The 12,603-nt window shown below is 48.1% G+C and overlaps 1 protein-coding gene across 1 annotated transcript in view; it reads right to left on the bottom strand.

The window, feature by feature from the left end:
* Positions 1-3,440: 3,440 nt before the first annotated feature.
* CAVIN1 (caveolae associated protein 1) overlaps positions 3,441-12,603 on the bottom strand; it is a 34,714-nt gene continuing 25,551 nt past the window's right edge. Inside the window, exon 3 of the mRNA XM_028702374.2 lies at positions 3,441-6,563. Within this exon, the coding sequence (XP_028558207.1) occupies positions 5,880-6,563 (684 nt within the window). The 3' untranslated portion in view covers positions 3,441-5,879. The remainder of the gene's footprint in view (positions 6,564-12,603) is intronic.

Here is a 12,603-nt window from a genome sequence, read left to right as displayed (position 1 = left end):
TTGATCTTATAAAAGGTCTTCTGCTGTGGTCTGCCTTGCCCTTTTGTCTTCTCCCCTGCGAATCCCACGCAAATGCTTATCTGTGCAGACGGTTGTATTCATCTAATTTTCACTGAAAGCAGACCCACTTAAATTAATGGACTTAAGTTAGTCGTGGACATGTTTCATTGAGTCTACTCTGAGAAAAGCTGGTTGTATACCACCCAGAAGATTTTCCTTTCCTTTCCCTCTGTTCCAGTGAAGACTTGCTTGTAGTTATCTGTCCTTTCCAGCTGCCAAAGATCTGTGGAGTCTCTTGTGGTACTTCTGACTCAGCCTTGATATGGGTGGGTAAATCAGCCCAGTCCCTTACCATTTCACATCATGCTCAGTAACATCAAAGGAAACTCAAGAATAAGGACACCCCTTCCTTCCTTCCTTCCTTCCTTCCTTCCTTCCTTCCTTCCTTCCTTCCTTCCTTTCTTTCTTTCTTGAAGTGAAAAGCACAAAGTCAGAAGAATGGGAAATCCATATTTACAGATAGAAGCGAGCAGCTGTGGAATTTTGGCATTATCTTTTTGTCCTTATTCATTGCTCAACGGAGGACTCCATTCTGGAGTTCCAAAGTAATGTATCAATCACCCACCCACTCATTCTGTCACCATCTGTGTTCCATGTCACTGGGGCCACTTACAGAGCGAGGAGGGGCCAACTCTGGAAAAGCCCCTTCACCTCTTCCCGGCAAGTCCCAACAGATGATGATGTGCTGTGGGATCAGTGATGGCTTTGCCAAGAACCTCCTGTTGAATGTTGCATCCAGCAGGGAATTAGTCGCTGGCTACTTCCCAGGACTGGCCTACCCAGGAGGTTTGATGAGGCAATCATCTTGGGTGGCAGGCTGGGGACAGCTGGGAGGGGCAGCAGATCCAGGCCCTGGGGAGCATGCCACCCACCTCCTTCTGTGCTTGGTTCCCACCTCTTCCTCTACCTGCCACCTTCAGCCTGCCAGGGCTTCTGTAAGCTGCCTCCATTCAGCAACTGTGGGGCGGTGGGCAGAGGAGGGCTTTTTCTGTTTTGCCTCAAGTGACAAAACATCCTGGGCCGGCCCTGCTACTTCCAGAGATTCAGCTAGGTCTAAGCCAAAGCCAGCTGTTTGGGGGTGATGGGAAGGGCGCGTTTAAGCCTGCACCATTGGCACAAATAAAGGCACAACTAGGCAGAACAGTAGGAGATCCATAATCTGATATGCAATTTTTAAATGCTGGTTCCCCACCCCTCAAATTTGAACTGGTGTCGTGGTGCTAATGGATGAGTAGTTTAACCTTTTCCCCTCTGCCATTCTCCTGATTGGAATTGCCCCACCCCAAGGTACTATTTGCTTTATAGGTCAAAGCACTGGTCCCGTACCTTATCACCTCGAAAGGGTGCACATAACCCCCCTGGTTGTTGAAGGAGGCAGCTGTGCAACTCTTACTGAACAAACCAGTGGGATGTTTCAAACTTACCTGGTTTTAAACCCGACCTCTTCTGCGCAAAGCGTATCCAGTGCCAGTCTTACTCAAAGTAGACCCATTGGAATGAATGGCCCTAAGTTGGTCGTGCTCATTCATTTCAGCGGGTCTACTTTGAGTAGGATTAGCACTGGATGCTCCCCAATGGGATCAAATGGGTAGGCGAAGATTCCCCAGGAGGGGAAGAATGGTGCTGATGACATCCAGCTAGGCTTCTTTCCTATCGAGTTTGTGAGCAGAGCAGAGGCCTTAATCTTCCGCTGATGTCTGGGGGCTCTAAGAAACTAGTTGGCTGACAAACATGGACTGTATCAGTGTTCCAGCAATGGCAGTGCCCTTCTGGGTTTTTTTTGTTTTGTTTTGTTTTTTAATGCTCCTACCTGAAGGGGAGCTGCTGCCACCTGGAGGGGAAAATGGAATTCACACTTTCAGATCCTGACTAAGGTACTTGGGTGGAAATAGTTCTGAGTGGTGTCTCCTGGCTTGCCTTGTGTAGGGACAAACAACACTATTTTAAAAGGGGCATACTGAAAAGTGATGCTTTTTGTTTGAAAGAAAAGCAGCCAATCTGCAGTTGGTGGTGGTGTAAAAAGAGGTGCTCAGATAATCCTCGGCCATCCTATGCCCTGCAACAGAGCCTAGAAAAGAGGTTGCCACTCCCCTACTAGCCGTTCGAAAGCACACCAGTGCAAGTAGACAAATAGGCACCGCTGTGCTGGGAAGGTAAATGGTGTTTCCGTGTACTGGCACTCATTACGACATCCCATTGTGCCAGAAGCGGTTTAGTCCTGCTGGTCACGACCCAGAAAGCTGTCTGTGGACAAACGCCAGCTCCCTTGGCCTGAAGCGATATGAGCGCAACACGCCATGGTTGCCTTTGACTGGACTTAACCATCCAGGGATCCTTTACCTTACTAGGCGGCACGGGGACTGGGCCCAGTGAATTCAACTGTCTCCATCATGCCACGGAGTGAGAGAGGGTAAGTGAGCATGCAGAGGCTGCTCCTTTTGCCTGCTCCCTCTTCATGACCCTGCTGTGCCACCCAAAGAGAATGTGCACAAACAGGTAAAGCGTTGCAATCACAGGCAGTGGGGTGATAGCAACCAATCTTGGTGCCATCATGCTGAGGCAGGAACAACTTCTTTCTTCTGTTACCTATCCTCCTTTGAGTGGCATAACAGGAGGTATTAGGCTTGCAGCAGTGAATTTCCATCATTGCTTCACCCAGGAGAATGCAGGTGAGCATGTGAGAGAACAACGTGGCTGCTTCATCTGCAACCAGCTATCTATGCTGCACTGCCCAGGGCAAGGTTAGCCAACATGGTGCCCTCCAGGAGTTGCTGGACTACAGCTCTCATCCAGCGCTGATAAGTGTCCATTGGGACCAGTAGGGCAGAAGGCAGAGACAAAAGGAAGTAGAGTCAGAGCCAGCTAATTCTAGTTTTGCCTCCATTCGCCTCCCAACCAAGTTCCTAAAGGGTGATGCTAAGAGGAACGAGGAGCAAGCTGGAAAGCAGTGCCACCCTCTGTGTCTTCTTACCTAGAAGCCCTCTTCTACCTATCCAGCCTCTTCTCAGGACACAGAAAGGGAGGTGAGGTTGCGATTTAGTCTGCCTGTCCGCCCTAGCAACAGCTTCCAACTGGCTGCTTTCCCTTCAAAATTAAAAAATGGCACTGTTAAGGACACTTGACCCCCACCCCCCCAATTCACATACTAAATACAGGTTCCATGGTTTCAGCAATAGTGCCCATCCCCCAGTTTTGCTTGCTATGAAGAGTTCTGGAGAACTTTAAACCTTGCACACCTACTCTGCAAGTTTGGCCTGTTAAAGGTACTGCCTTAATGTGTCCTTTCGGTAAAGAATAAAAAATAATAATCATGCTTTCTTTCAGACACCCCAATTATTGAGCATTCGTTCTGATTTGTGTGCACAAAGTCTGCAGGGAGGTGAGACGATGTTGGCTATTTATTGAGCATTCATTCTAATTTGTTTGCAGTGACGTTATACAATATTGTGTCAAGAAACCACTATCCCACTTTCCAGTGTGTTTTCCCGTCGCTTTCCTTACGGCGCACAAAGTATGATTAGCAAGAGCAGCAGGTCGGCTTTCGCTGCACAACCTGAATTTGGCAGAGACTGAATCCCACCTGAAACAAAGCGAGCCTGGAAGTCCCCTTAATGTGTGTGGCTTGGTGCTGCGCTGCACCTGCCTGAGTGACCTGCCTGATGCCGCTCTCCCCCCTGCCCCTTGCAAACACCTCACACCTGTTCTTTTAGAAAAGGAAGTTTATTAGTCATGCTGCTCACCAGGATGCAGTCTTAGAAAAGGAACAATGCAGCAGCTTGGCACAACCCTCCCCCTGCCCCTTGCTCTCTCCCCAGAGTGGTGTGTGGTCTCTGCCCTATGTGTGATGGCCTTAAGAAAAGTCCAAGCATATCTGGTACTCTGGGCACTCCTGTCTTCTCCCGGACGCAAGATCCACAGCAACGTAACAAGAACAGAAAGGCTCACTGGAAACTCTAGTGTGGTGGGAGCTTGCACACTCCATGGTTGAGTAAGAACATCCCTATACACACACACACACCCCTCTACCTCCTTACTGGGCTATGGGTGGCTCAGCCAAGCTACTGGCTGAGTTGCTAGAGCAGGCAGCATTGGTATAGGTTGTGGTGGAAATGCTGGGCATGGAATGGTGGAGGTACAGTGTCACTGGTGGGTTGTTTTAGGCTCTGGACTTAATGGCCTTATCGGCCTTTTAGCTTATATGGCAATGCATTACTACTTCATTGCTGCAGGTGGCAATGTGCATTACTTGTTTCAAAATACGATGAAGCTGCCTTTGCTAGGTTTGGGGGGCCACCTGCTCAATCTGCTAAGATGTCTGCCCCAAAATCTTGCTCTGTTGGCACCACTGCCAAGGGAACCCTGGCAGAGTTTGCTGCTGGGACTGAGCATGCTGCCGACTTTCCCTCCTTGATCCCACAGGGGAGAATCATAGCAGGAGGTGGGGAAGAGGGGGCTGCTCAACCACTTCATGAATTGGTGGACCAGAGATGTGTGTGTGTAGGCAGCTGCATGTGTTGAACACCCTGGAAAGAAGCCTCTTTTTGGTGGTGCTTGGGAAAAAAGTGAGGCTTCAGGCTCACCCACAAACTTTAAAAGAAAAGCCCAAAGAGGTAGCTATAAGGAAGTGTGGGGAGTTTGCTGAGAAGCACCTTACCCACACAACGAAGACGTCTTGGGTCACTGAACGCCCCCTCCCCACAGCCCTCCCCAAGCAGCAAGTTCAGTCAATATAGCGACAGCAAACCCATATGGGTACCCCACTGGAGAGCACCCAAAAAGCAGTGCCCAAGTTAAAAATGGGCTGCTGCAAGTCAGCCTAGCAGGAAGGTACAGATGTTGACCTGAAACCCAGGCACTGCAGAAAGCCATCTTCAGTGCGCAGGATCCAGCTCAGGGACAGGGGTTAAGGTGGCTGGCTGACTGGACAAGAGTTTCCTCTTGGCTCTTGCTATTAACACTTTACTTGCAGCCAAAGACTCACAATCCATCTTTTCTCTGTGCTCTCTGTCCTCTTTCACAGCCACACCTACTGGTCTGCCACTCCCCACCATGCCCTAACCCAGAAAATGAGCACTGACCACTGGAGCCATGTTGCAAGCGTGGCTCCTGGCCAGACTCAGCGAACAGCCCAAATAGCTTGGAGGGGACCCTGCCTCGACACTTTTCCTCTCCTCTCCTCCTTCCAGCGTGCACAGCAGCAGCTGCTGTTCTTTCATGTGTGCAAATATAAGGCCCTTAAGAGTGTGACTGCATAAAAAATAATCTCTTGAAAAATGGTTTGCGGGGTGCACAGACCTCCCTCTTGCACCATCGCATGGCATTACATTTGCATCCCTCCTCAGTCACTTTTCCTCCCCCAGTTCAGTAAAGTACTGTGCCAAACCCTTTCTTCTTTCGGTTCTGCACCATGCTGCTTTTCCTTCTGTCCATCTAATCTTGTCTTCTGGTCCCTGGAAGCATTCTTGAGCCCCAAGGAGAATAGGTAAGAGGCAGCATGCTTCTTGGGCATGCAAATGGATTGCTTTGCTGATAGCACCTTGGGGTGGGTGGGCGAGGGGTGTTGCCACAGCAGGCTGGCAGGCAAAGCAAGCTCTCGGTCGTAGGAATGGTGTTTGATGGATTGCTATGAAGTCCTGTGCTCTATATGCTGAAACAGAAATATACAAAAATGCACCTTCGTGCCGCATTTGGGGGGGTGGGGCTGCAAGATCTATATATATATATTGTGTGTGTGAGTGCACACCCATGTGAGGCCAAAAAGGGGAAACGTGAAAGATTACATGGTCAGCTCTTGATGGTCTTCCAATGCCACTCTAGCCTCACTCGCTGTCACTCTTGTCTGCCAGCATCGTGTCCGCCTCTTCATTAATATGCAAAAGGGTGCTCATCTCAGGGCTCTCACCCCTCATAAGATCTGTGTTCTCTGCCTCATCGCCACCAACCTCCACCATCTCAGTGGCCTTCACTTCCACCTCCCCCTCTCGGATCTTCTTGACATGGAACGTGAAAGGTGGTACTTTGTAGACAGCTGTCTTGGAGCGTGCATAGACCACGTGGTCGGGGGTGAAGGACTTCTTCAGCTTCTCCCGGGAGGTCTTCATCTTCTCCCTGCGCTCATTGGTGACAATCTTGGTGCCCAACTTGTTCATCCTCTTCTCCAGGTTGTGTCGGGTCTTCTCCAGGTTCTGCTTGGTCTTCTCCAGGTTCTCCCTGGTCCTCACCTTGGTCTTTTCCAGGTTCTCTCTGGTCTTCAGCTTGGTCTTCTCCATCTTCTCTTTGGAGAAGGCCTTCTTGAAGTCATCCACTTTCCTCATACCGCTCCTCTTAATGCGTTCTGCCCGTGACTCCTCAATAATCTCTTCCACCTCCACCTCTTCGTCTGAGGAGAGCTCAATATGTTCCTCTTCAGGATGCTCCTCATCCACCACGACCTCTTCCCCTTCTTTTTCTGTCTCTTTCAAAGACTTACTAATGCTCAGCTTGGTTGGCAGCTTCACCTCATCCTGCAAGACACAAGAATGAAATCATGAGATTCTTATTGCTGGCTGCCCCATTCCCTGTGCTGTGGTGAGAAAGCAATCCCCACTGAAGGCGTCTTTAATTCTTCCCTACATCAACTAATAAGTGTCTCTTCTCTCTTGAGGAAGGGCTGAAGCTCAGAAGGTCCCAGGTTCAATTCCCAGCATCTCCAGCTAAAGCTGGGAACATCTCCTACCTGAAACTCTGTAGAGCTATTGCCGATCAGTGTAGACCAGGGGTACAGAAACCTTTTAGCTCCTGTGACCAGAAGTTTATCTGGGCCAATTCTGGCAGGTGGCTGGGGCAACTGCTGCATTCTTGGGCTGCAGGGCCCATACCTTGAATGGGGCAAAGGAGACAGTGATGCCCCTCATTCCATGTCCTGCACTGGCAATTGAATCATTTCCACACTGGTGATGGGACAACAGCCTCCACTGAACCTAATGGTGGCAGGCTAGTTTAGGGCAGATGTGGGGAACCTTTGGCCCTCCAGATGTTGTTGAACTTACAACTCCCATAATTCTTGGCTGTTGGCCATGCTTGTTGAGGCTGATGGGACTTTTAGTTCAGCAACATCTGGAAGGCCAAGAGTCCCCTAAACCTGGTTTAGGAGATTCACTGAGAATAGTGGAGGGACTGCTGCTGCCTGAGGCTGTTTCTCGCTGCCTAACTGTAGGGTCTGTCTATGTGGAAGAAGCCCACCTTGCAGAAACCTTCTCCAACCTAGCACTGGCCCCACCACTAAAGGACTTTCTCCCTTTAAGGCACCACATTTTCAGAGCAGTCCAATGCAGTATTTTGACCATGGCAAAACTATAATTATCTCTCCCACATATATTGTTACTGTTCAGAGCTGTGAAGAATGTGATTGCACAAGTTTTATGGGTACTTACTGCTTATTGTTTGTGGCAGCATTTGGGAAAACATCCATCTCATCATGTGACATTTTGTGAACATTTTTTAGAGCTTCCTTTATTTCCAACGTACAATTTTGGGGGGCACAAGCTCTACCAAGCCAATTTATATTGCGTTGTATGCCCTGTTGGACATAAACCCTCACCAGTTTATGTTGTTGTTTTCTCAGGCATGCTGCAAAAGCAGACACTTTCATAATCCTGATTGGACTATAATTCGTGGTTGATGTGCTGCATGAGGACTGATAGTTCACAGTGTGAGCAGACAGCCTATAATTGGATTATGAGCTACTAAGGTGCAGTAAAGTTAGGGGGGAATTGTTAAAATAAGGAACTATAATCAACTTTTGAGAGTGGCTAAGAGCAGCAAAACTACACACCCCATAAGCCTCTTCCACCTCCTCCGCATTATTGTTAAATATGTCTATCACCATCTATGTCCTTGACACTTTAAGAAAACAGACACAACAGGTCCCTGCATCATGGAAGCTACAATCCATAATAAGCACAGGGAAACAACAGAGAAAGGAGGTGAAATAGAGGCAGGCCTATGCAGGAGAAGAGTATGTGACTATTTCAAAGCATATGTACTTTGCTTTAAGTTACACTAAGTTATTGTTGTTGTCAGAAATTTGTTCATAGTGGAGAACGACACCATGACTAATATATTAAGTTTGTGGCACTTGCCTGAAAAAAAATGCTGAAAGTCAAGGCTGCCCTCTGGTGCTATAGTCTGATATGGCACTTGCCCAAAGCAGCAAAAAAAGGAAAGTGGGATGCTATGATTAGGAAATACTGTAATTCAGTAATAGGCTCTGAATAGTAATGGGCTCCTCTAGACAACCTGTTTATTGGGCATTCACTCTGATTTGCTTGCACTTGTTCTGATTTGTTTGAGGGACATTTATATGACAATGAGCATTCACCCTGATTTGCTTGTTGTGGAGTATACACATCTTCCCATTAACCATCTGTTCAATCCATGCTTTCCAGTGCATTTCCCCATCACTTTCCTAGCTGCAGACAGACCTGTTCTCACTGCATTGGTCATCCTAAGTCAGGACTGTACCATTTCAGGGTGGGGGCTCCCAAGACATGTACACTCTACCATGCAAAGAATAATAATCCCTTTATGCAGTAAACTCAGGGGGAAAGGTTCTAGCTTGGTCTCCTGGACATGCCGATCTTCTAGATGGGAAGATTTTTTGGTATGAAGCAACTCACAATTATGTTATCCTCTGCTGCCCCCCCCCCCCACAAGGACAGTTTGAAGTGGTGCCTCCTAGATATTGGGATGTCACCTCAGATCAGAATTAGACCAAGCCTTCTGCTGTTAATTCAACTTCTTGTTCCTCTCTGAACAGAGCCCGGCCCAGCCATGGTGTGCCTGCATGCAGAAGGAAAGCGTGCAGGCAGGCATGTGGGTGAGGAGGGGGCAGATTGGAACCGATATTGGTTTTCACCCAAGCAGCACATAGCGTGCATCCCCCGCTTGGCATTCTTGGGACACGCTGGAAATAGCCACCACCGTACACAGCGTTGGGACTGGGCCTGAAAGATAGGCAGATTTATGACTCCTGGAATGGTACTATTTGAAAAGTAGAGGAGCGGGGGGGGGGGAGGGAGGTAGGGAATTGCTGGGAAAAGTCACGAGCCAAGCCCAAGGGAAAACGGGGAATGAGGCACAGGAGGAAAGGCGACGGAACACTGACAATTCCAGCTTCCCACGCAGAAAACTTTTCTGCCTGATGAAGAACCTTGTGATTTTGGGAAACTTGAACATTTTTAAGACCCCCCTCAAGTCTGTCCAGCAAAAGCCCAAACTGTCCTTTGCCCCTGCCTTTTGCAGAGGGAATTCCTGAACGGAGCAAACTCTTATCCTGCTTGGAATTCCTAGTTAGGCGCTGGTAATTTGTCTGTTTCATTCTTTAAGCCGTCAGACATTCACACTATCTGATTGCTATAATGCCGAAAATAATGAATTAGGATATTACAAATTTTAAAAACTGGTGTATTACGGTCTTCTCTGGCAGTTGAAGGGTGTTATGACTCCTACATACTGACCCCAAACTTCTCCTTTGCTGTAAGCTACTATGAGAGCTGCAACTGAGTTTTCAGTTGCCATGCTATTTGGAACACAGTGGGTACAATATAGCAGTGGTGGGTGAGACCATTTTACTTCTTTATTAAATTTGTATACCACCCTTCATCAAAAGACCACAGGGCGGTTCACAACTGAAGTTCAGCACGCATCCACTATAGCCCTTGTGGTTTAGGCCACTTTATGACCCCGTTTATTTTTTAATCAATCTTTTAATCAGTGCAAAAATGCTTTCCCAGCTATACTGTTTTTAAATGAAAGAGAAGTATAGTGCTATTACACCGTAATGCTGCTATGATTGCTTTATAAATGATTTTTTAAGAAGTCATTTCTGGTCACCACCCTTTCAAGAAACGTGACTAACGGCAGCGTTTCAACAGACTGGTTTAGGCTTCTTTGTTTTGCAGCAGTAGCTAGAATGCAGCCTTGACGGGTTAGAAAAAGACCAAGCTGAAAATCCTCACGTATCTGTGAAGACCACTGGCTTGCATGGGGCAAGTCATTGTCTCACAACCTCACACGTTGGTTACAATAATAAAATGAGATAGCCCTAGGTAGCCACCTTGAGCTCCTCAGAGGAAGGAAAGGGTCCAAACGTGACAAAGAAAAGCTTACGATTTGTGGGGTTGCATCAATACAGCAAAACGTCCAGAGAGCTGCACTGGTGTGGCAGACAATGCAACTGAGGTGCTGCATGGTATACCATACAAGGCCCTGCAGGTATTAAGCTGGGACAGAGCTACATTGCCCAAAGGGACCGGCACATTGAATGTCCCACAGTCTATGGGTGAATATGCTCAAACATGAGTCCTAACTCAAGGCAAAGCAAGCAAAGTGCAGCAGCTCCAGATGGATTGAGCTGCGGCCCTTGCTGCAAGCTAAGGCCCCCAATCTCACACACCTTTTCCTGGGTAATACAGTCCCAAATTTTTACAAACTATCAAAGCAATACCAAAACCTTCTCAGAAAGTTCTCTCACATTTCTCCATGCCTGGGTCCTCTCCAATGATATCTGCTGTAGACACCAGGAGTTCACCCCAGTCCCAATCATCTTGGGTGGTTCACAATAGGTTATTTCTAGTTTGTGGGGTGTGGGGCACCCCAATAGCCCCTTTCCCATAGCTATGGGATATAGGGAAGGGATCAGTCCTCTTGTTGGTGCCTTCTAAGGACACCCAATGGGCACTCAAATGGCCAGGTTCCCCAATATCCTCTACCAAGAGTACTAGGGTGGTAGGGAGAGCCTCTTGTCAGGTCCCCCATGCCCTGGCCAAGAAAGAAATTGCACTGGATACTAGAGATGGCTGTCCCTCAGGCCTGCTCCTCTCTTTCCTTCTCCATCAAGCCAGACTTCTTCCTCTCCTGATTACTACCTCTTGGCTATTTAAACTTCTGAGCTCCAAGAGCCCTTAGGTCTTGGTGGTGCCAGCTGCTCCCTACTCTGCTCTTCTTTTCAGCTGGCCTGACTGTCTCCTGGAAAGGAGGACTGGGGCCTCCTTAAAGGGGCCGTCATGGTAGAAGCCTTTCTGCACAAGGCAATCCTCTGAGGATCTTCACTGAAAGAAAGGAGGCAACAGTAGGGCATTAGCATCACTGGTCAAATATCCTAGACCTAGAGTAACTTTCAACAGTGTGTATGTGGCTACAGTGACACCCATTTTACAGGCATCCAGAGGATTGGGCTGGTTGCTTTCCCAATGAGAACAGAATCTGGTTCTAACGTGGACTTTGGCTATTTAAGTAGCATAGTGATAACAGAATGTGTTGAACTAGGAGTTCAGACCTTTTTTCTCTTATGCATGGGTTCAGCTGGTGGCTGTAAGTAAGCCATGAACTTTCAGCCCCAACAAAGCGATAAAAACACTTGTCTACCTCATAGGGCTGTTGTTATTGCGATAACATCTCAAATAATCTATCTGGCATGACTACAGCAGTCCTTCTTACCCAGGTCAACATGCTCTGACAAACTGTTTTTGGATATGGTGGTACTTTTAGTGTTGTCCTTGTCAGGTTTCAGGCAGATATTGCTGTTTTAAGGTTTGCAGGTGACCCGTGTTTGCCAGACAAGCAGTGTAATGCCTGAGAAAAACCAGGTCCAGTGCCGAACTGTACAGAATGGCTGTGCTGGCAGCGACTTATGGGAGTTATATTCCAAAACCATCGGAGAGTACCAGGTTTTAGCAAAGGCTGGTAAAGAAAACCCCCATCATACAACAACAATGGAAACTGTGATTCTTGGATTCTCAGTTTCTGGCACTGAGAGCACCCATTCTGCAATCAAACAGAGCAGAAATGATTTTTCTAACCCAAACCCTCTGCTGTTTACTGACACAAGCTGCCCTGGTTTTCCAGTCTTTTACTGGCAACGCAGGGCCAACATCTGCTTTAGTAATACAGTCTGCAAATCTGGGACAAACTTCACATGTGGCCTCTGGGGGGAAAGGGTGGTTCTTCGGAATCAGGATATCCCACCACCCCCCAGCCCCCAAATCCAGCAAGGGCAGTCATTTTCTCCACAACAACACCTGCAAGGGCAATTCCTCGTCTCCCAGAGACTCTGGCCACCGCTGGACCAGCAACACCAGGAATCACTTCCTTCCCCCGGAAGTCACACAATGACAGCCTGAACAAAAGCTGCCCCCCTCTCCAGAGTGGCATAGCTACACCTGGAAGCCGGCCATATCCGGACGGCTCTGATCCTTATCAGCTCCTTGGCTTTACAACATTTGTGCAAGGAAGGGCGAGTTCCAAACACCCCCTCTGTTGCACGTAGGTCCCGTCTTGACTGCCCCCCGGCTTATGGCACACATGATGAACTACTACACCACAAATCATGGAACATGGTCTGCCATGCAGAGCAGAATCCTGATTCTCAGCTTTTGTTCTTTTAAAGAGCTGCAGGTTTCAAGTCCTCAAGGTTTCAAACCTGCAAGTTTCAAGACCATCCGTCAAGCTCTACTGTTTAAACTTAAATGGAAGTGAGCTATGACCAACAGCAGCCACAGTACT

The sequence above is a fragment of the Podarcis muralis genome, chromosome 13 (assembly GCF_964188315.1).
Source record: "Podarcis muralis chromosome 13, rPodMur119.hap1.1, whole genome shotgun sequence".
Lineage (NCBI taxonomy): Eukaryota > Metazoa > Chordata > Lepidosauria > Squamata > Lacertidae > Podarcis > Podarcis muralis.
This window is presented reverse-complemented; position numbering and strand designations above follow the sequence as displayed.